We start from the raw sequence: 21,407 nt of genomic DNA, 5'->3' as shown, positions 1-21,407 counted from the left end.
AAGTTTATAAGCTTCCAGATTGTTTAGAATAGGGGTAGGCTAGAAGTATATGAAATGCAATGTGGTAATGAATATATAATTTAAACTTTTAGGCTTAATGTACACGTGAAGTTTCTACAACCTCTCCTGAATGATTTAATTTGACAGATTGTAACCCATGTTTAAAACGTCCAAAAATGAAAAACGCCTGTAAACGAAATGCAGCTAAATGTGAGTTACCGCGTTTAGCCACGTTTAGAAGCATTTGGCGATTGAAATGCCTCTAAACTCAGCATCTGAACACATTTTTTTGCTTTCCAAAAAAGGCCTCTAAACTCAACTGCCTAGAAACGACTATAAACGACCCTGTGTACATGTACTGATAAGATAACGTAGAGGAGAAGAGTTCAGGAGCAGTTTAAAAAAAATGCCCAACTGCTCCTAAACGTCTGTTTACCAGCACCAATGTACATGAGGCCTTACAATAAATACACTTTAACAACAGGAAAAAAAAAAATCTTGAAAGACTCAAATCTGGATGCCTCAACTCACACGGAGACACACGGAAACAGCCAAAATGTTGTCAACCTCTCCTCATACAAACCTTCAGAAACAGAAATTGCTATACTTTCAAAAGGATTTACATTCTGCCCAGCAAAATCTACAGAAAACAAAAAAACTATGTGGTGACATGGAGGAGTTCATGACCAGATGAACCACAAATTAACCAAACCAAATTAAAACCTAGAACAGGAATTCACCTGGAATCCTAGGAACTGCACAGGAACAAACAACCTTCGTTTTCTTGAAATAGAACAAGATTATCATACAGTCTGCAAAGCGATGCCATAGTCATAATGGACACCAGTGTCTATACTGAGCAGAACACACAGGTAAGCTAGCAAACGCTACACCAAACAACACAACCCATGAAAAAAACCTCACACATGAAAGGCCCATCATCAGGAATTTGACCCCAATACCAGAGGAACCAAAAGTGAACTGTTTTTACATGCTTCCCAAAATCCATCAACAGAGAAACTCAGGCAGACCCAAAATCTATATGGGTTTTGGAACGCTCACTAAAAATATAGAGAATTTTTTTTTTTTTTTTAATGGGAATTGAATGTGTAAAACTGCCAACATCCTAAATACAGATAAAAAAGTGCTATGCATCAAGTGCAATAGGGGCAGCCCCCTAGGACTTTTTAGGCAGAAAATTTGAGTAGAAAAATAGATAAAAGGCAACGCAGTGCCACTTTTATTGAGTACACAATATGATAACATTTATGAACATAGCCATAGACAATAATGTTAAAATATACAAGGTATGGGGCTGCTTTTGTTCTATGCTCGTAAAGCTATAGCTCTCAGCTGGAAGAAACCCCCCCCCCCCCCATTGCTGACTTTGTGGAAACAACTCATTAATAATAGCTTACCATTATACAAAGAAACATATATAAATAGGGGTTGTCTCCTTAAATATGAAAAGGTTTGGTCCAAATGGCTCACGCACCCCTCTACAGCCTCAATAGCCTCCTAGAGGAATATGACTTTTGGCTATCTCTCCATTAGTTATTGGGCAAGGACTCATGATTATGTGAAAACTCTAGGTGTACATATGTAACATGGGATAACACCTTTCTTTAAAATTAAACTGGCACAGGAACCAGGTATGACCAATGTATGTATGTATGTATGTATGTGGGGTTATTTTTTTTTTTTGTGTGTTTTGTTTTCTATGCATATAGTTTATTTAATTGCTGAAAGTATTCATTTTTGTTTGTTGTCTGTTTTTTGAAAATCAATAAAAGAAAAAAAATATATATATACAAGGTATACCAATGAACCAAGTTATACATGTATATGTCAAACCCAAAAGGTGAATATATCCAGGTACTGCCAGAGTCAAACTGTGGTCAGCCCATGAAGATTTCTAGCATGTATCCCAACATGTTTCGGAATGGATTGGTATATATTTTACTTCATCAGGGTAGATTTACATTTTGGGTGACTTTATCTTTATATAGAAAGGTTCACTATGTAGACACAAAAGGAGACTAATAATAAAAACAATGATATGAAAAATCCATGTTTGGCTGGAAAAATCCACATGAAATACAGGTGAACAGGCGCATATCCCTGGATAAGTCGTCAGTACACATCCACAGGAAACGCTCTGATCACTACACCAGCAAGGAGGTAGTGATGTCTTTTAGTCATGCTTGATCCCGGGTTTGGTGAAAAATATAAAACTATTTGGTCCATGGAACAACAAGCTGCAATCACAGCACAATTCCCCTAAAAGGAATTTCCTGCCATTTCCACTGTACTTAAGGCCCCTTTCACACTGGGGTGGTGGGGGCACCGGTGGTAAAACGCCGCTATTTTTAGAGGTGCTTTACCGTCGCTTTAGCGGCGGTATTCGGCTGCTAGCGGGGCAGTTTTAACCCCCGCTAGCGGCCGAAAAAGGGTTAAACCGCCCTCAAAGCAGCGCTATGCCGGCAGTATAGCCATGCTGCCCCATTGATTTCAATGGGCAGGAGCAGTTTAGGAGCGGGGTATACACTGCTCCTTCAGCGCTTCAAAGATGCTGTTTGCAGGAGTTTTTTTTCCCTCCTGCCAATGCATCGCTCCAGTGTGAAAGCCCTCGGGCTTTCACACTGGAGACACAGCAGCGGCAGTTCCAGGTCAGTTTGCAGGCGCTATTTTTAGTACAATAGCACCTGCAAACAGCCCCAGTGTGAAAGGAGCCTAAAGGAACCATCCTATCCACTATGGATGTGGAATCCCTACCTACAGTACCAGCATTACCAATGATGATGGCATTGCAGCCTGTCTGCAGTATCTTTAGAAAGTGGACCAGCCTGCTAAGTAAATTACTCCACGGACACAGTTTATCTTGACCCACAACTTCTTTTCTTTTTGCTGGGACCTCTACTTACAGCAAATGGGAGTGGTGATGGGATCAGTTTTCCAAAAATCCCCCTATGCAATTTCATATTCTCTGAATAGTACACATAAGAGCTCCTCCTGTTTTAAACTGTGTGCATCCTCCTATTAAAAATGCAGCTGTTGGAGGGGGCTTTTCCCCCCCAAAAAACATGGCCCCCTATCCCCCATCATTCTGATGTTTAAAGGACGAGCTGAGCATTATGATATTCTGCCCGTTAGTAGCTGCTCTCAGCCATTCAAACTAAGTGCATACACAGTTTGCACTTCCTGCTCAAGCTCAGTAACGGATGATCCAGGCTCTTTAAACAGCATATGTGAACAGTGCATGCTCTCCTCTAGCGGAGAAGGAATTATTTCCAGCTAATAGAAGAAGCGAGATTTATATTGCAGAGCCTGAAACCAACTCTACAATATGTTAACAAACCATGGTGTTGATACTGGTGTTGCTCAGAAGCAGCAGTACAATGAGTTATTATTTGGTTTACCCTAAATGCTATCATGTTGATCTAATTAGCACCTGCTTGGTATAATGGTTTAGTCATGCACTGGGCCATGGCTGCAAACATCTTTAGGCCTGGTTCACACCTATGCATTTTTTAGTGCAATTTCAGTTTTGCAGAAACATACTACAGTCCATTTATCATGGTTTCCTATGGGTCTTGTTCACATCTGTGCATTTTATGGAAAGGGCCAGGGACTTTTTTCTGGTTTTTGGTTCCCCAGACTTCAATCGATCAAAAGAATGTATTGAAAAACACAAAATGCACCTGGAATATGCAAACTGAAACCTGCATAAGTGTGAATCAGGCCTAATTCTCACAATGTTCTGGCGCGCTCTCACTGTGCTTTGGCATGCAGGAGTTTGGTGTGCTTTCTAAAAGCACACCAAAACCACGAGACAGAATAGAAGTCTAGTGCAGCTCACCCACACGAAAATTGTGTGCCAGCATCACAACCTATGCCATGACTATTTGACAAATAGAATCATGTTGTCCAAAACTCTGGTAGGATTCAGTGTAGGCTACATTTATATCTGGTTGTAGGCCATGTGATTCTCTGCATATTCTCTGGGAATTTCATTCAATGAGATGTGTGCTGAGTACTTCCAACAAAGGAGTCTATCTGTCCCGCTGTCTGTACATAAACTCTCCTACTTTTGTTTTATTACTAAATCATCTACTGTTCAATTCTGAGATTATTAGATTTACAGTGTAGAAAATTGTACAAAAAAAAAAAAAAAACACCAAGCATGACCTTATACATTTTCCAGACAGGATCAAATTATGTGTGTAAATAATGTCAGAGGCCTGCTTTAAATATTAATGGAAAGCTGTTATTAATATTCCCAAATTTATTTTAGAATACAAATACTGCATCGTGCTACCTGCGTCTCGTACCTGACTTTGGAAATAAATAAATATATATTCATATATAAATATGTGGCTATTGTTTATTCAGAATTACCGTAGTACATTTCTTCCCCAGAGACTGAACTTAATTTGTAGGTCGCTGTAAGCAGCCACCTAATGAATATATAGTGTGAAATAGAATCCTCTTGCTTTATTTCACAGAATGTTCAATTTCAAAAACAATAACTCTGCTAATTTCACAACACATAGAAACAAAATAGAATAAAATAATTAAAATACATCTACAGAGGCTCAAAATAGTTGTTAATTAAGAATATAGCGCAGGCTTCTCTGCAAAGCTTGGGTTTATTTTAATCCCTTGTTATCTGTATGCACTTTCGGCGCCAGCTTACAGAGCTCAATGCTCCAGCTCCTGGCAGGAGGTTTCAGCCAATGCCTGTGTTTTTCTTCTGCCAGCATACATAGAAAGTCTAGTATAAAAGGATAATCACCTTCCCCATATCCTCCATTCTCAGCAGCTGAGCATCTCCCCTTTCTACAAGTCTGGGGATACAGCTTATTTCTCAGAACACTGTGCCCTAAAGAATTGTAGCTGACTTACTGGACTATTTTACAGATGGTAGCGTTTATTATCACACGGTATCCAAGCAGGATAAATATAAATAAATAAAATGTCATTATGTGGAGCCTGATGCACTCATGTTTCACTCACATTAGCAGAATCTTAGCTCTAGTAGGAATTCTTACCTGAAACCAATTGCTGGCCAGCCAGTCCTACAGGGACCATCCCAAGATTATTCATAGCAGTGGCCCAGGCTGTCGGGTCTGTGACTGACATGGTGAGGTGTGTTGCATCGATAGCTATACTTCCCAGAGCATCAGCTGCTGCAAACAAGTCAGAGAGTTTTAGTGAATATAAAAATGACAGTCTCTAGGCAAACATCCAAATCAGTGCACTGGTTTAGAATGGCTTTTAAATAGAATGGCCGTTTGAAATCAAACGGCAATACTCCCGTTTGAGTAAATAAAGTTAGTTCAGCACAATAAAATGAGCGTAATTCTAAATGTAATCATTTTAAATTAATTTAATAACACGGGCCGAATATTGGTCAGTTTCTGTTGAACCGGGTGATATTTGGCTCGTATGTACCAGCACTTAGAATCAGTGTCTTAAGCTTTACCAGTTAAATTCTAAACACAGTAACAGAACAATTCTAATTCTATTCCTATGCATGGACTTGGCAAAACTGGGGGGGGGTTACTGCGCTTAGGAGACCTACGATCTGCATTTTGGGTAGATGGTATTGCACATGCAATGTCATATGACTGTATACGATAACCCTACTCTATCCAAAATGAAAAAGTTTTGGCTTTATTTAAAGTGACTGTAAAAGTAATTAAAAAAACAAAAAAAAACAAACATGTCTATACTTACCTGCTCTGTGTAATGGAAACGGCCGCAAACCACCTCTTTTCAGGTCCCCCGCCGGCGCTCCTGACCCCCCCCCCCTCGTCCACTGCCCCCATGGGAAGCTGGTTCCTATGGGGGCACTCGTGGGTGCTCGATTGACACAGACACTGTCCCCGAACCACTCCCTCATCACTGGCTTTGGCCAATGGCTCCCGGTGCCACAGCAAAGCCAGCGAGACTCGGAAGTGAGGGGAGAGAAGAGCTGCAGATGTGCATGGTGCTGGATCGAGTGAGGACTCAGGTAAGAAAAAGGGAGCTGAGGAGGAATGCTGACACCTAAACATGTTTTACCTTAATGCAAGGAATGCATTAAGGTAAAACATGTTTAGGCTTTACAACACCTTTAATTTCAGTAATTTTTTATTAACCTTTCCCGAGTGTGGCTCTGGGTTAAATTTCAGTACCATTAGTGGTAACCCCGAGCCACATTCGGGATTGCATTGCAGGATCCTGGTGCGGTATACTTACCTTGTCCCCAGGATCCTGCGATGTCCCCCCGCTGTGTCCGTGGGCTCTGTTCTCCGCCCGATGGCTCTCTATGCCGGACTCCATTCCCTGCGAGCTTCGTGACTCACGGGGGGCAGAGCCCGGCGGCAAATTCAAAAAAGTGAAAAATCATAATACATACAGTACACTGTAATCTTACAGATTACATTACTGTATGAAATTATTTCAGATCCCTTTTGTCCCAAGTGCCTTGTCCAATGCCCTGCATGCAGTTTTATATTATATATACTGTTCTTTCTGTCTGGAACTTGAGATTGTCCATAGAAACCAAAAAGTGTCCCTTTATGTCAAAAGTGATTTTAGACCAGCTATAAAACAGCGATAGCAAATTAGAACACTTGCAGAATTGAGCGATAGTGAATTGTGGGGAAATTTATTTTATTATTATATTATTTGTTTATAATTATTTATATTTATTATATTAAAATTTATGATTTTGTGTTTCAAACTTCATCATACCCGGGATATCTACTAGACTCTTGGTGGACAGATTTAAGTGTGCTATTGCAAAGAATTAGAGGCCTACAATATAAAACCCCAAGTTTCTATGCAAAATAATTGTACCACTTTGAGACGCAAAAATCTGACATAATCATACCACCAGGGAGGCTACAGTATACAATAACATCTGAAAGCATCAGCAATTTTTAAGCAGATATATAGAAATCAAGTTGTATTCTTATATAAGTTGCTTTGTAGCAGCTCTAAAATGTGAACTCAACCTTACATATAAAAGAACATAAAAGAACAAAAAAAAAAACATTAGCAATGTAGACAAAATCGAGAAAACTGAAATAAAAAGAACTAATAAGAAAGAAAAATAAAATCATACATCTACACAGTCCGGCAGAGTTAAGCTGTGATAGAGCACGATTCTCACAAAGTTATTTGACATAACCACAGGAAGGCAAATCGGATGTATTCAGAACTTCTTAGTTTGTACCAGTCATTCCACGGATTCCAACAAGAGCACATTATTTGGCATTTACCTTGTGAAGCAGCGAACATTATTTAGCATGTGGCGTGTGTATTGGTCGTCTTGACGACCTCACTTATTGTGGGCACTACATGGTCCCTCCATCTCCTCCTTATGGACAGCCTAGCACTTAGCAGAACATGGATCACTATATCTCTTGAGGATGTAGAGATGGATTCTATACCTAGAGATAAAATGTCCAGACCTGGAGAAATAGGGATTTGGAACTCTAGAATTTGTGACTATAATTAAAAGACCTTAGTCCAAAAGGTGTGAATAGCTGTGCATGACCATAATGTGTGATATAATGTGCCTTTAGACCCACATTTCCTCCAACATAGTGGAAAAGATCGGGTGTCAAATTTGGATATTCTAACTGGTGTCAAATACCAATGAAGTAGATTTTTTTTTAGTTGATTTCCAAAGATTTACACCTTTCATTGCCGCATAGGTTGTTTGGAGTGCTTTTTGCCATTGTTCTGAGGTGTAGGAGGTGTCTAGCTCTTGTTCCCAGGCTTTGAATCAGAGGAATTAGTAAATACCATCTTATTATTCAGAATATTATAGAATAAAGATATACCTTAAATATTAGTGAAGGGTTTGGTGAGATAAAGAGCATTTCTCCATGGCAGAAGGGTAGATGTTTGTGGGTTTGCATGGAGAAAATGGCTAATCTGGAGAAACCTGTAAAGTCCAAGGTCTTCTAGGCCATAGTCTATCTGCACAGCTCTAAACGTTTTCAGTGTAGGGCCTACCATAAGGTCAGCTATTGTTGTCATTCCCTTTTCTAACCAGTGCGTTATATGCAGATCTGGAATGATCACAAGTAAGCTGGGGATAGGAAGTGAAAGGGTTATTGTAGTGGAGTCCCAAACTTGCATAGCTAGAAGTGTATCCCAGGCTTGAAGTGAGATCTTCATAGTAGGGGATAAAGCAGTGGTCCCTAGGGTGTTAAATCCGCTGGGCATTAACAAGTCATACAAATTGTTACCCGGAATTTGGGATTCTTCTAGTTCTTGCCAACTTGTCTTTGGGGACTGGGGGAACCATGTTCTCAATTGTGTAAGAATCGAAGCCTTGTAGTTATCTTTAATCAATACATGCCCTACTCCTCCCACCTTCCTAGATGCTATACATTTTTTAAACGCACATCTTGCTCTTTTTCCTAGCCACAAATAACGATTCACCAAAGATTGAGCAGTGCAGAAGAAGGAGTTAGGAACTATTATGGGTAGGGTCAGGCTTTACAACACCTTTAATTATTATCTATGGCAAAATTAAAGAGGAAGTAAACCCTGATGGGTTAAACTTCTTCTCCTGCAAAGGTAAAGCATAATGGGCTACAATGCATCGCCGAAGCCTGTGATGTCACCGCTGTCCTCACTAGCAGCGAGCGTCCATCTTCAACACTCTTCCTTCCGGGCCGCAAACTCTGGCTCTGTTACTGGCTGGAGTCGCGTGACATCACTCCCGCACATGCGCGCGGGAGCCGCCAGTCATGGCATGACCCCTTTAGAAACGTCACGATCTGTCCTTTCTAAAGTGTGCATGCGCTGTAGACATCGGCGCACAGCTTTTTTTTGCAAATATCTCCTAAACCGTGGAGGTTTAGGAGATATTTCCAGCACCTACAGGTAAGCCTTAATATAGGCTTACCTGTAGGTAAAAGTAGGTGTACAACCACCTTAATACTAATTAAAACTGGATGGAAGGATTTACCTACTTAGTTAATTGAAATGCAAATAATAGTACATTACCAAAGTGTGTACTAGTTTTATTAAAAGAGTGAAAAAAGTGTTTAGGAAACAATGCCTTAAAGTAATCAACCTTAAAAGGTTGATTACTACTCAGCATCAGTGATCAATGCCTAATGTCAGGTAAACACACCCAGCGGGCTGAATGAAAAAAACCTGACAAATCGCTGAACTAACACAAGCTATGTTAGTACAGCGATTTCCCCGCTTGTGTTCTGACAGAAAGATTACCCCTCCAACCAGAACACAGTGATTAGCATTCACAGTCACTGACTGCAAGCCCTGATTTTTCAGCATGATTGTTCGATAAAAGCTGGTTCTTAGACCAGCTTCTGTACACACGGGCCCAATATTGCCCGGTTTCTGTTGAACCAAGCAATATTCGGCCAGTGTGTACCAGCACTTAGAACCAGTTAGAACCTTTACCAGTTAAAATTCTAAGCACAGCAACAGGACAGGAAGGAGTGGTTTTGATGGCAATCCATTAGGCCTATACCTTTCTAAAGCATTTGTGAAGATCACAAATCAAGAAAAACGTGGGCGTTCCTCCATAAGACATGTTTGGTCTACTTTCTGAAACCATCACTGTACTCTGCTTATCAATGTAAAAGAAATTATATAAAAATGTGGCCTTCCAGCCAAATGTATGCTTAGTTTTCAACAAAGTGTAGATAGAACATCTTAAGGTTTTTAGGTCCATCACTGTGGAGACATTTCTCACACAGGACATCTCTGGCACAAACAGCAATAAAACATGGCGGAGGTTTGAATCCTTAACATTCTAAGTGCTGTATGTGTCCTTTTCTCCTCCCTTCCTGTCCCAGCTGGTCGGTGTCACCAGGAGAAGACATGCACCCGACAAGAGTAATGGGACAGAGTCAGCAATGACAGGGGCTCTCTCCATTCCACAATCCACCCACAACATAGGCACTACAAGTTTTGACTGAGTGCTTCCTTTTATATATTAGTGCTCAGGATAAAATACAATGCTAATGCTACATAAGTTACTTGATTGAAATTAAAGTTGTATGTTTTAATTCACCATATCCCAAAAGAAGTTTAAAGAACTATGCCTGGTTTTAGTGTGTGTTTTTTCTGCTCTGATAAAAAAAAACAAAGAAAATATAGGCAACACTGCTCTGTGCATTGGTTTGAAAAGAGCATAAAAATGGATATACGTTACTGCCAATAACCTGTGACTTTGTTTTATCAGCGGCTCTGAAATGGCAAATCTCCCATGAATAGATTCACTGTGTCCTACATTGTAAGTACGCTGTCAGCGTTGTAAAAGGCAAATTATTTTATGCTTGGAACCAACCTTGTCAAATATGACATATCAAATGCAACAAACACTGACTGTTCAACCAAGGGGATGTGCTGACAGGTGAAAGAGAAAAAAGTCAGATTTATGCAATGATGTGACCATCTTCTGAATGCACAAAATAAAAATGACAACAGATAACGAGTTAAATAACGGGGCTGGAAAGTTTTTAGTCTTCCTTCTGTTTTCCACTGATTGTGCAAAAGTAAGCCGCTGACTAGGTTTACCAGAGATGCCAGTTTACCTGTCAAGAGCTACACAGCAGATGCCAAAGCTTTTATTTCATCAATGAAGACAGCAACCAGTCCAGCTTCCATATAAATATATTAGGGGGGGGGGGGGGGTGGAGAGAGGGGTGGAGGTGGAGAGGGGGGAGATGGAGGGAAAGGGGGGGAGGGAGAGAGGAAGAGAGAGAGAGAGATAGATAGAGATTGGAAGGGGGAGAGAGAGGAAGGGGGAGAGGGATAGGGGGAGAGAGGAAGAAAGAGGGGGAGAGAGGGAGGGGGGAGGGGGAAAGGGGAGGGTGGGGGGGTGGGGGGATGTGAGAGACACATAACTGTAACCCCAGGCATAGTCTGTCACAGGATTTCCTATTATTCCCATATTTTCAATTATAAAAGTGGCATCTAACCTGGTTACAGTACAATCACATAATCTTCAAAAGAGTAATTTACAACTGTTTTTCATTTCTTCCTATACATAAAACATTTTCCATTCTCTTTTTATACATAAAACATAGTACTACTGTAAATTTAAAGTACATCATAAAACTTTCAAGTCAATGTCTAAAAGGCATTGTCATGTTTATATTTTGAACTATTCAAGTATGCTAAAAAGCTCTTTTATCTGGAATCCCATATACCCAAAAGACAAGTATAAAACTGTAAATGATTTTGACGTCCCGTTATAAAATCATGTATAAATTATGCCATCTAGAACAAAACAGACATGTATTTAATTAAAGGGGAATATAAGCTTTCGACAAATCATTTTGAAACAACAGAAAATTATTAAAAACGGTTACATATACAATATGTTTCTTATAATATAAGAAGTGCTCACCTGGGGGCCCATTTAATACTGTCTTTAAACATGCCAACTTTGTCCATCAAAATAAACCTTTTAATGTGCCTGGAGTGTGCATGTTCTCCCTGTGCCTGTGCGAGGTTCCTCTGGGTACTCCAAAGACATGCTGGTAGGTTAATTGGATCCTGTCTAAATTGGCCCTAGTATGTGTATGTATGAATATGAGTTAGGGACCTTAGGTTGTAAGCTGCTTGAGGACAGGGACTGATGTGAATGTGCAATATATATGTAAAGCGTTGCCTAAATTGATGGCACTATTTAGGTACTTAAAATAAATAACTAACTGTCACTTACAAGTGAAGGCTCTAGGATTGCACATCTGCAATAACATAATTGTTTATCTCCTGATTTTAGAAGCACGCTCCTGAGACTCAACTCTTCTTTTAATGGTTTTGTGAGAGTGCAGATGACTGGTAGGGAGGGGAAAATGATAATGTTATCAGAAAGTGGGAGCAGCTGAGCGCACCACCTGGAACCTAGTAACTGACCATGTAGGTTACATGAACCTAGAGCCAAGGATTACAACAGTTACTAGTAACATACAGTTAGGTCCATAAATATTGGGACATTGACACAATTCTAATCTTTTTTGCTCTATACACCACCACAATGGATTTGAAATGAAACAAACAAGATGTGCTTTAACTGCAGACTTTCACCTTTAATTTGAGGGTATTTACATCCAAATCAGGTGAACGGTGTAGGAATTACAACAGTTTGTATATGTGCCTCCCACTTTATAAGGGACCAAAAGTAATGGGACAGATTAACAATCATCCATCAAACTTTCACTTTTTAATACTTGGTTGCAAATCCTATGCAGTCAAATACAGCCTGAAATCTGGAATGCATAGACATCACCAGACGCTGGGTTTCATCCCTGGTGATGCTCTGCCAGGCCTCTACTGCAACTGTCTTCAGTTCCTGCTTGTTCTTGGGGCATTTTCCCTTCAGTTTTTTCTTCAGCAAGTGAAATGCATGCTCAATCGGATTCAGGTAAGGTGACTGAATTGGCCATTGCATAACATTCCACTTCTTTCCCTTAAAAAACTCTTTGGTTGCTTTCGCAGTATGCTTCGGGTCATTGTCCATCTGCACTGTGAAGTGCCGTCCAATGAGTTCTGAAGCATTTGCTGAATATGAGCAGTTAATATTGCCTGAAAAACTTCAGAATTCATCCTTCTGCTTTTGTCAGAAGTCACACCATCAATAAATACAAGAGAACCAGTTCCATTGGCAGTGATACATGCCCACACCATGACACTACCACCACCATGCTTCACTGATGAGGTGGTATGCTTTGGATCATGAGCAGTTCCTTTCCTTCTCCATACTCTTCTCTTTCTATCACTCTGGTACAAGTTGATCTTGGTCTCATCTGTCCATAGGATGTTGTTCCAGAATTGTGAAGGCTTTTTTAGATGTTGTTTGGCAAACTCAAATCTGGCCCTCCTGTTTTTGAGGCTCGCCAATGGTTTACATCTTGTGGTGAACCCTCTGTATTCACTCTGGTGAAGTCTTCTCTTGATTGTTGACTTTGACACACATACACCTACCTCCTGACCAGTGTTCTTGATCTGGCCAACTGTTGTGAAGGGTGTTTTCTTCACCAGGGAAAGAATTCTTCGGTCATCCACCACAGTTGTTTTCCGTGGTCTTCCGGGTCTTTTAGTGTTGCTGAGCTCACCGCTGTGTTCTTTCTTTTTAAGGATGTTCCAAACAGTTGATTTGGCCACACCTAATGTTTTTGCTATCTCTCTGATGGGTTTGTTTTGTTTTTTCAGCCTAACGATGGCTTGCTTCACTGATAGTGACAGCTCTTTGGATCTGATATTGAGAGTTGACAGCAACAGATTCCAAATGCAAATAGCACACTTGAAATGAACTCTGGACCTTTTATCTGCTCCTTGTAAATGGGATAATGAGGGAATAACACACCCCTGGCCATTAACAGCTGAGCAGCCAATTGTCCCAATACTTTTGGTCCCTTAAAAAGTGGGAGGCACATATACAAACTGTTGTAATTCCTACACTGTTCACCTGATTTGGATGTATATACCCTCAAATTAAAGCTGAAAGTCTGCAGTTAAAGCACATCTTGTTCGTTTCATTTCAAATTCATTGTGGTGGTGTATAGAGCCAAAAAGATTAGAATTGTGTCGATGTCCCATTATTTATGGACCTGACTGTATTTGCAGAAATGAGCATCAATGGTTAGGTCATTTTCTGCCATATTCATGGCTAATATTTGTTTGTAGGAGTTTTTTGTACACAGGTGCAGTTTAATAAAAATCCAAGCCCAATCACGTCATATGACATTGTGAACTTTGAGTGGGGATAGCTGAAAGATGCCTGCAGCTGCAGGCATAATTCAGATATCATCTTTTACAGCCGGCAATTATGTGCACCATAAGAACAATCACAGCAGCAGTTCAGCCGCTAGATCGATCTTACAGGTGGCGGGGGGGACAGTTTTTAGTTTTTGCTTTATCCATCTCAGTCGGTGCGGGAAACCCCACTGGTGATGCCTTGTGCACACCTGGACTTGGGTAAGCAGCCTCACATCTCTCCCCCCCCCGTACAATTTACAATTTTCTGGATTGTATATATGCATATATACAAATTTTTGTATGACTGACTATATTGACACTGATCTTGTGTCAATTAAATTGCAGATGTTTTTCCCGATGAAGCGGCTTAATCCGCGAAACTAGTCGAAACACTGTCCATGACCAAGTCACATATGTTTTTAACTTACTACTGAATTTTTTTTGTCATGTATTATGTATCAATAAACTTGTTCTAAATGTTATATGATTGTTTATATTATCAATTGTATCCCTCTTTACATTGTACCGAGATAGTCCATTTGCTCTTCTTCTCCTTGGTAAGTCCTGGCTGAGGACCGGGCTCCCAAAACCCTTTATCTCGGATGCGACTTATGACATCACGTCCGGTCAGCGGAAGTAAACAAAGCTGAGAACTCGGCTGGAAAGAAAGAAATCATTCATTTTTTTTATCTCAATCTTTCCAGACTAGAGGAGAGATCTCCATAAAGATGACCTGTCAAGCACCATTCCTATTACAAGGGATGTACCTTTCCAAAATGCAAGCAAAGATACAAATTCTGCACATTAATACAATGCTACATCATCATCATGTAAAATGGATTTCCTACCTGTTGCCATTTTTGCAGGGTGTTTCGGTTCAGTGCTTTCAACTATGGATACAGCTCTTAAAGCATTGTTATCATTCTGAGACATGAAAGCTGTTTTGTTAATTGAAGATTCCACTAGCAACTCGTTAAACTCTAAATGGAAAAAAAAAAAAGAGAAATTAAGTTACACAATATTATAGGCAAAGAGAAAAAAAAAATAAAACCAACTATTTTGTCCCTTGTCTAAACATTCATCCCCTAACCCTTTTCAGCAGAAATAAGGTGAATTCACTGTCCCATATGTAAACCCTAACAATGAACTGTTATTTCAAATATACCACTAAAAGCATTTTAGTATAGTTTGTTGATCATGGCAAAAAAAATAGGATTTTTTTACTTACCGTAAAATCCATTTCTCTGAGTTCAATGACAGACACAGCCTTCTATCTTCATAACGATAGGGTTATATCGCCTCCGCAGGAGTAGGACTAGGCAGAACAAAGAAACAAAACACTTGGCAACTCCCATGGGCCGTCCACAGTCAGTATATAACCCCCTCCCTGCTCTAGGTATTCAGTTTAGTAGCAAGCAGTAATAGAAGTATCAAAAGAACTCCATAGAGGGGTGGGTGCTGTGTCTGTCAATGAACTCAGAGAAATTGATTTTACGGTAAAAAATCCTATTTTCTCATTAGTTCATTGACAGACACAGCCTTCTATCTTCATAACGATAGGGACGTCCCAAAGCAGTACCAACATGAGGGGTACGAAAAATCCCAAGGCTAATACAAGAGCCAACCAGGTAACAGAAGCTTCACACAGGACCAGCTGGAACGCAACCTGAAGGCTACCCCGTCAAGAGGGAATAGACCCTCTAAACAGCAGCCTGCAAAAACTTACGGCCAAAAGAGGCATCCGCAGATGCCAACCCATCCACTTCGTAGAACTTGTGAAAATGTACACCGACAACCAGTGGTCGCCTTGCCAACTTGCACAACGGACGCATGACGACAGAAGGCCCAAGAAGCAGTAAGCGCCTGAGAAGAATGCGCCGTAACAGGGACGGAGGCACCCAATCCCTGACAGAATAGCCCTCGATTCAGAAAAGGGTCACAGAAAAAAAAACGACACCCCCTTTCTCGGCACGTCTGCAAAAACCCATTCAGGGCAGATAAGGCAAATTCCTTGGAATGTGCTGACCAGGAACACAAGAAAGGCAACGCAATGTCCTTTTTCAAATGGAAATCCAAGTACGGAACTATGTAAATAAGGGGCAAAGCACCACCTTAACCTGTGTAAGGTGAACGACAAGATAACACCACCCTTTTTGACACCCTGTGAGCGGAGGTGATAGCCACCAAGAAGCCACCTTCCGAGACAGAGTAAGTACTGGAATCTCCCGAATATCATGAGAGAGAGATAGAGAGGCTTCTGGAGAACCGAAATCACCAAGTTTAGATCCCACGGCGGTAGAACCGCACTGGTGGAAACAGACGTCTATTCCCTGGAATAAAAAGTACGCACCAAGAAGTGCGAAACCTTCTATCCTCCTATCAGCAGTGTTGGAAACTGCAGCACCTGGCTCATCACAGCCAGGCCGTTAAAAACCAGCAACTCTAAAAACAGGATGGAAGAACGGTCCTTTGGACAGTAGGTCCTTCCTGAGAAGCAGTTGCCAAGGAAACATTGGCGACCGGGCGCACCTGGTCGGCGTACCCAGTGCACCAGGACCCATGTGGAGCCAATAAAATGACCGGAATCACCACAGCCATGATCCTGCCAAAAAGCCACAGCAGAGGCTGGAGAGGAGGAAAGCATTGGGTAAACGTGGGTCACTAGAGCTGCCAGAAGATCCCGTGACCCTACCAGAAACCTTGGTACCGTGCTGTTGAGCCAAAACGCAAAACAGATCTACCACAGGCGTGCCCCAGCGGAGACAAATACAGTGAAACACGGCCCAGTGAAGGGCCCACCTCGTGGTCCAACCCCAACCAACTGAGGTATCCATTTTATAGCATTCTACCCCTGGAAGGAGTATGGCAGAAAAGGCTGGAACGAGCCGATCTGCCCACCAGAGAATACCGGCAACAGCCAAGGCCGCCAACAGCCTATTTTGGCCCGCCCTGGCGAAGGACATAAGCCACTGCTGTTGCCTTGCTGACTGGATCCGTACCGGGAGCCCCCAAAGTTGATCTGTCCATGATTCAGAACTAGTCTGTTCGCATGAAGCTCCAAGATATTACCCGATAGTCCGGATTCCACCGACCCTGAGCCGAGCTCAGTCCTAGGTCCTCTCCCCACCTGGACAGATTGGCTTCGGTGGTCACCCTGTTCAATACAAGGGGAGAAAGGATTTTACCCCACCGAAGAACCGGAGAGCGAAGCCACCAGACTAGGGAAACTCTGGTTTCCTGACTCAGCCGAATCCAATTGTCCAGACCTTGGGTATTTGTCCAATTATGCCAGGATCTCCCGAAGGGAGCTTGTATGGAACTGTGCAAATGGAATCGCCTCAAAAAATAGATAACGTCGGACCCAACACCCACATGCAGATCCGCAGAGGAGCCCACCTGCCGGACAGTAAATGAAAAAACACAGCATGCAACTTCCAGAATATTGTCCGGGAGAAGAAACACGCTGGCCAGAGCTGAAGCCCGGGTCAGGCTCAGATAATACAACGATCTGGCAGGGCCAAGCAGACTTTCGATAGTATAGACTCCAACTGAAATCAGTCAAGGTTTGTAGAAGAACTACATTGCTCCTCGGAGTAGTCGAGGAGTCGGAGAAGAAGATCGTCTAGGCAGCCCAGGATCGCAAACCCCAACATAACCACGCCAGATCTGGGACCAACACCTCGTGAACACCCGAGGGGCGGTGGCCAGACCCAAAGGGGCAACACCACATGCTCATAATGCTAGCCACCCACAGGAAAAACGGAGGAAGTGCTGGAGTCAGGCACATAACAGAATGCGTATGTAGCATTCGCGATGTTGATAGAAGTCAGAAAATCCCCATGATGAAAGAGTGCCACCGGTGTGCGGACGGACTCCACCCTTGGCACAGGTGGCACAAACCTTGGCCCCCTCACAGGGCACAGACCGTGGCCCCCCACAGGGACACCGACCATGGCCCCCCACAGGGGGCACCGACCATGGCCCCCCACAGGGGGCACCGACCATGGCCCCCCACAGGGGGCACCGACCATGGCCCCCCACAGGAGGTGGCCACCAGGCCCAGCAGGCCGCAGAAGCCATGGCCCAGCAGGCTGCAAGAGCTGCGGCCTAGTAGGCTGCAAAAGCCGCGGCCTAAATTTTCGGCTGTCTGCCGTGAGCGGGGGACCGGACTGATCCGCCTGTAGGCCGCGAGCCGCGGTCTAAATTAAGGGAGCGACGCGGCCTCCCCAGCTGGCCCCGGGGCCACCAATGAGGTACCCGGCCGGTAGGCCGCGGCCTAAAATTTCGGGCATCTGCCGCAAGTAGGGGGACCGGACCGATCCGCCTGTAGGCCGCAAGCCGCAGTCTAAATTACGGGAGCGACGCGGCCTCCACAGCCAGCCCTGGGGCCACCCACCCGGTACCCAGGCCGATGGGCCACAGAGCCGCGGCCTAAATTTTCAGCTGCCCGCCGCAAGTGCGTGGCCCCGGACCCCAAACTAACAATGGCGGCGTCCGCCGCCCACTCTGGGGCCACCCCCCCAGCACCCAGTCACCTGAACCCGGACTTCCGGGCACTCACCTCCTGGGCCCCAAAAACCACCTTCTGGGCCCAAGGGATACCCCCCAGTAGCAAACCCAAGGGTGGAAGGGGGGGACAGTGTGTCCACAAAGCCGCTAGGCCAGAAGCCTGGGCCTCACCCGGGAAGGAAAGGAGTGGGGGAGGGATGGAGGAGAACCCCGGAGGGACCAACCACCCCAGGGAGTACCAGCGTCACCCCACCCCTCCAGGGAAGGAGAGGCAGGGGGCCCCTTACTTATCGCTCCAGCGAAGTGCACGGGTAACGCTCCAGACAGATCCTCCTCGCCACCGAAGTGGGGGGCTGTCAGCCATGAGGAACACTGCAACACAGGCCGAGACCCGGTCGTATGTGACCTTGTGAGACATTTCACTCACAGGGCCAGACCCTGTCCAGTGGGGCTATGTCGCGGCCGACCTAGCGCATAGCTGAGGTCTGCACACGCTCACTGGCCAGACTGGGGTGACCCCTGGATCTAAGTATCCAGCCTGTCGCCCAGCCCGGCAGTTGATTGTAGATCTCACCGGAAAAAAATCCAGGAAAGAGAAAATAACAGACAAAAATTCCCAGGACTAGAGATCCCAGCAGGGAACCAGGTCCTTACTCCTGACTAGGCAGAAAAAAACTGAATACCTAGAGCAGGTAGGGGGTTATGAACTGACTGTGGACGGCCCATGGGAGTGGTGAAGTGTTTTTTTTTGTTCTGTCTAGTCCTACTCCTGCGGAAGCGATATAACCCTATCGTTATGAAGATAGAAGGCTGTGTCTGTCAATGAACAAATGAGATATAATAAAACTGCTAATACTGCCAGAAATTGAGTTTGATCTTGCTACCAGATTTCACTGAGAATAAAAGAACTTCACTCCTATTTTTGAAGAGGTAAATGTCCAAAACCACTTCCTGTCCTGGGTCCTAGGGCAGTAATGGTGAACCTTGGCACCTCAGATGTTTTGGAACTACATTTCCCATGATGCTTATGCACTCTGCAGGTTAGTTAAGCTTTCTGGGAAATGTAGTTCCAAAACATCAGGGCTGCCAAGGTTCGCCACTGTCCTAGGGTAACAATGCTGCTCATCCATAGACACAGTGAAGTGAGTGAATGCTGGCACCCTAGTAGAGCAAGTATGTTCTTACAGGACTGCCAGGTACCAGCAGCTAAAGTAGGCATTTTTTTTTTTCATTTTGGATAGAGTATGGGACAGTTACAACTCCTGTTGGTTTTGTAAATATTTTATTATATCTTTTCGTGGGACAACACTGAAAAAATGACACTTTGCTACAATGTAAAGTAGTGAGTGTACAGCTTGTATAACAGTGTAAATTTGCTGTCCCCTCAAAATAACTAAACACACAGCCATTAATGTCTAAAAAGCTGGCAACAAAAGTGAGTACACCCCTAAGTGAAAATGTCCAAATTGGGCCCAATTAGCCATTTTCCCTCCCTGGTGTCATGTGAATCCATAGTGTTACAAGGTCTCAGGTGTGAATGGGGAGCAGGTGTGTTAAATTTGGTGTTATTGCTCTCACGCTCTCATACTGGTCACTGGAATTTCAACATGGCACCTCATGGCAAAGAACTTCAAAACATCAGGGCTGCCAAGGTTCGCCACTGTCCTAGGGTAACAATGCTGCTCATCCATAGACACAGTGAAGTGAGTGAATGCTGGCACCCTAGTAGAGCAAGTATGTTCTTACAGGACTGCCAGGTACCAGCAGTTAAAGTAGGCAAATTTTTTTTCATTTTGGATAGAGTATGGGACAGTTACAACTCCTGTTGGTTTATATTCTGCCATCTGTGTCCCATTGGGGAGATTTATTTTCACTTCATGTCCCCTAGCCAAAACAGGAAGCGAGAGGAAATCCCTTCAAAGGGAATCCCTTTGGGACCCCCAGGTCACCCAAACTAGTGTCCACATTGGAAGATTTCCCCTCTATTACTTTTCTGGGGAAAATCCAAAATGTGTGATTTTCTTTTAGGCCTCACGTATACTGCAGCTGGTAAACGGACATTTAGGAGCATTTGGGCATATTTTTCAGCAGCCCATCAACTCTTCTCAATGTTATCTTATGGGTACATGTACACGCAGTCATTTATAGTCGTTTAGAAGCAGTAGAGGTTAGAAGCATTTTTCTAAAGCATTAATTTGCGTTCAGGACGGTAATTCAGAGGCATTTGAAACGCCAAATGCTTGTAGCAGCGTGTAAACGTGGTAATTCACGTTTATAAGCATTTTCAATGGGGAATCATTTCTGACCATTTTCCATGTCAAAAACAGACTTTCCAGAAGAGAGAGAGAGAAGGCGTTTTTTTTCCTGGGTCTACTGATCTGTAAAAAATGTTATCAGACATAAAAGCTTCTAAACGCAAACGCTCATGAACGCAGTAAATTGTGCATAAGTGTTACATGTAAAAGTGGCAAAACTGACGTTTTTAAACGCCGGTTACTAGCTGTCAAGTTCCAGCATTCAGATGAAGTTTTCAAACGTCCTGTGTACATGAAGCTTTACTTTCACTTTCAATGATAATGATAAACAGAACAGATATATAGGGTGAATCTCCATAACGGGGGCACAGACAGCAATAAAAACTGACCGGTGTTCTAATCCATCTCCACTTAATGCAAAACAAAAGAAAAAGTTTTGCCTTTAGTTATAGATGAACACTGCTGATATCAGGTAATTACAAGAATTCAATTTACTGTGTGTTTTCAGCAAACTAGCTTGACTGGTTAATATTCATATGCATTAAAAATAAAAAATTACATGTTTGCATTTCTACCTAGTGGTATGCAAGTTTAAAACACTGAAAAATAAGCTGCCTGATTCATGAAAGTGAACAGCCATGACATAAATCCTGAAAGGAAAAGCTTCGATTAAAGGGTAAAAATGAAAAATAAAAGCAATAAGACACTGACAGGCATGCCAAGCAGCATTTCATGACACACAGCACAATGAATAGTCAATGTGTTTAGAATAATCCCTCCAACTAATAGTGCCAGGAATCTGACATTCCAACTGTTGTCATCCTTCCCAGAATGGCTAAATTCTGGGTTTGTAGAATGCATGAAATTGCAACTTCATATTTGGTGTATAAAAAC

General features: G+C 42.8%; 1 protein-coding gene across 6 annotated transcripts in view; it reads right to left on the bottom strand.

The window, feature by feature from the left end:
• ENOX1 (ecto-NOX disulfide-thiol exchanger 1) overlaps positions 1–21,407 on the bottom strand; it is an 855,443-nt gene that overhangs the window by 272,720 nt on the left and 561,316 nt on the right. For 5 of the 6 annotated variants that reach the window (XM_073614184.1, XM_073614181.1, XM_073614183.1 and 2 more), the window contains 2 exons: positions 14,598–14,729; positions 5,052–5,189 (listed from right to left, as the gene is read on the bottom strand). In XM_073614184.1, the coding sequence (XP_073470285.1) occupies positions 5,052–5,189; positions 14,598–14,682 (223 nt within the window). In that variant the 5' untranslated portion in view covers positions 14,683–14,729. The remainder of the gene's footprint in view (positions 1–5,051; positions 5,190–14,597; positions 14,730–21,407) is intronic. The other variant, XM_073614186.1, reaches the window with a different exon arrangement.

This window comes from Aquarana catesbeiana, linkage group LG02, assembly GCF_042186555.1.
Source record: "Aquarana catesbeiana isolate 2022-GZ linkage group LG02, ASM4218655v1, whole genome shotgun sequence".
NCBI classification, from domain to species: Eukaryota; Metazoa; Chordata; class Amphibia; order Anura; family Ranidae; genus Aquarana; species Aquarana catesbeiana.
The sequence above is the reverse complement of the archived record's forward strand: the minus strand, read 5'-3'. Positions and strand labels throughout refer to the sequence as shown.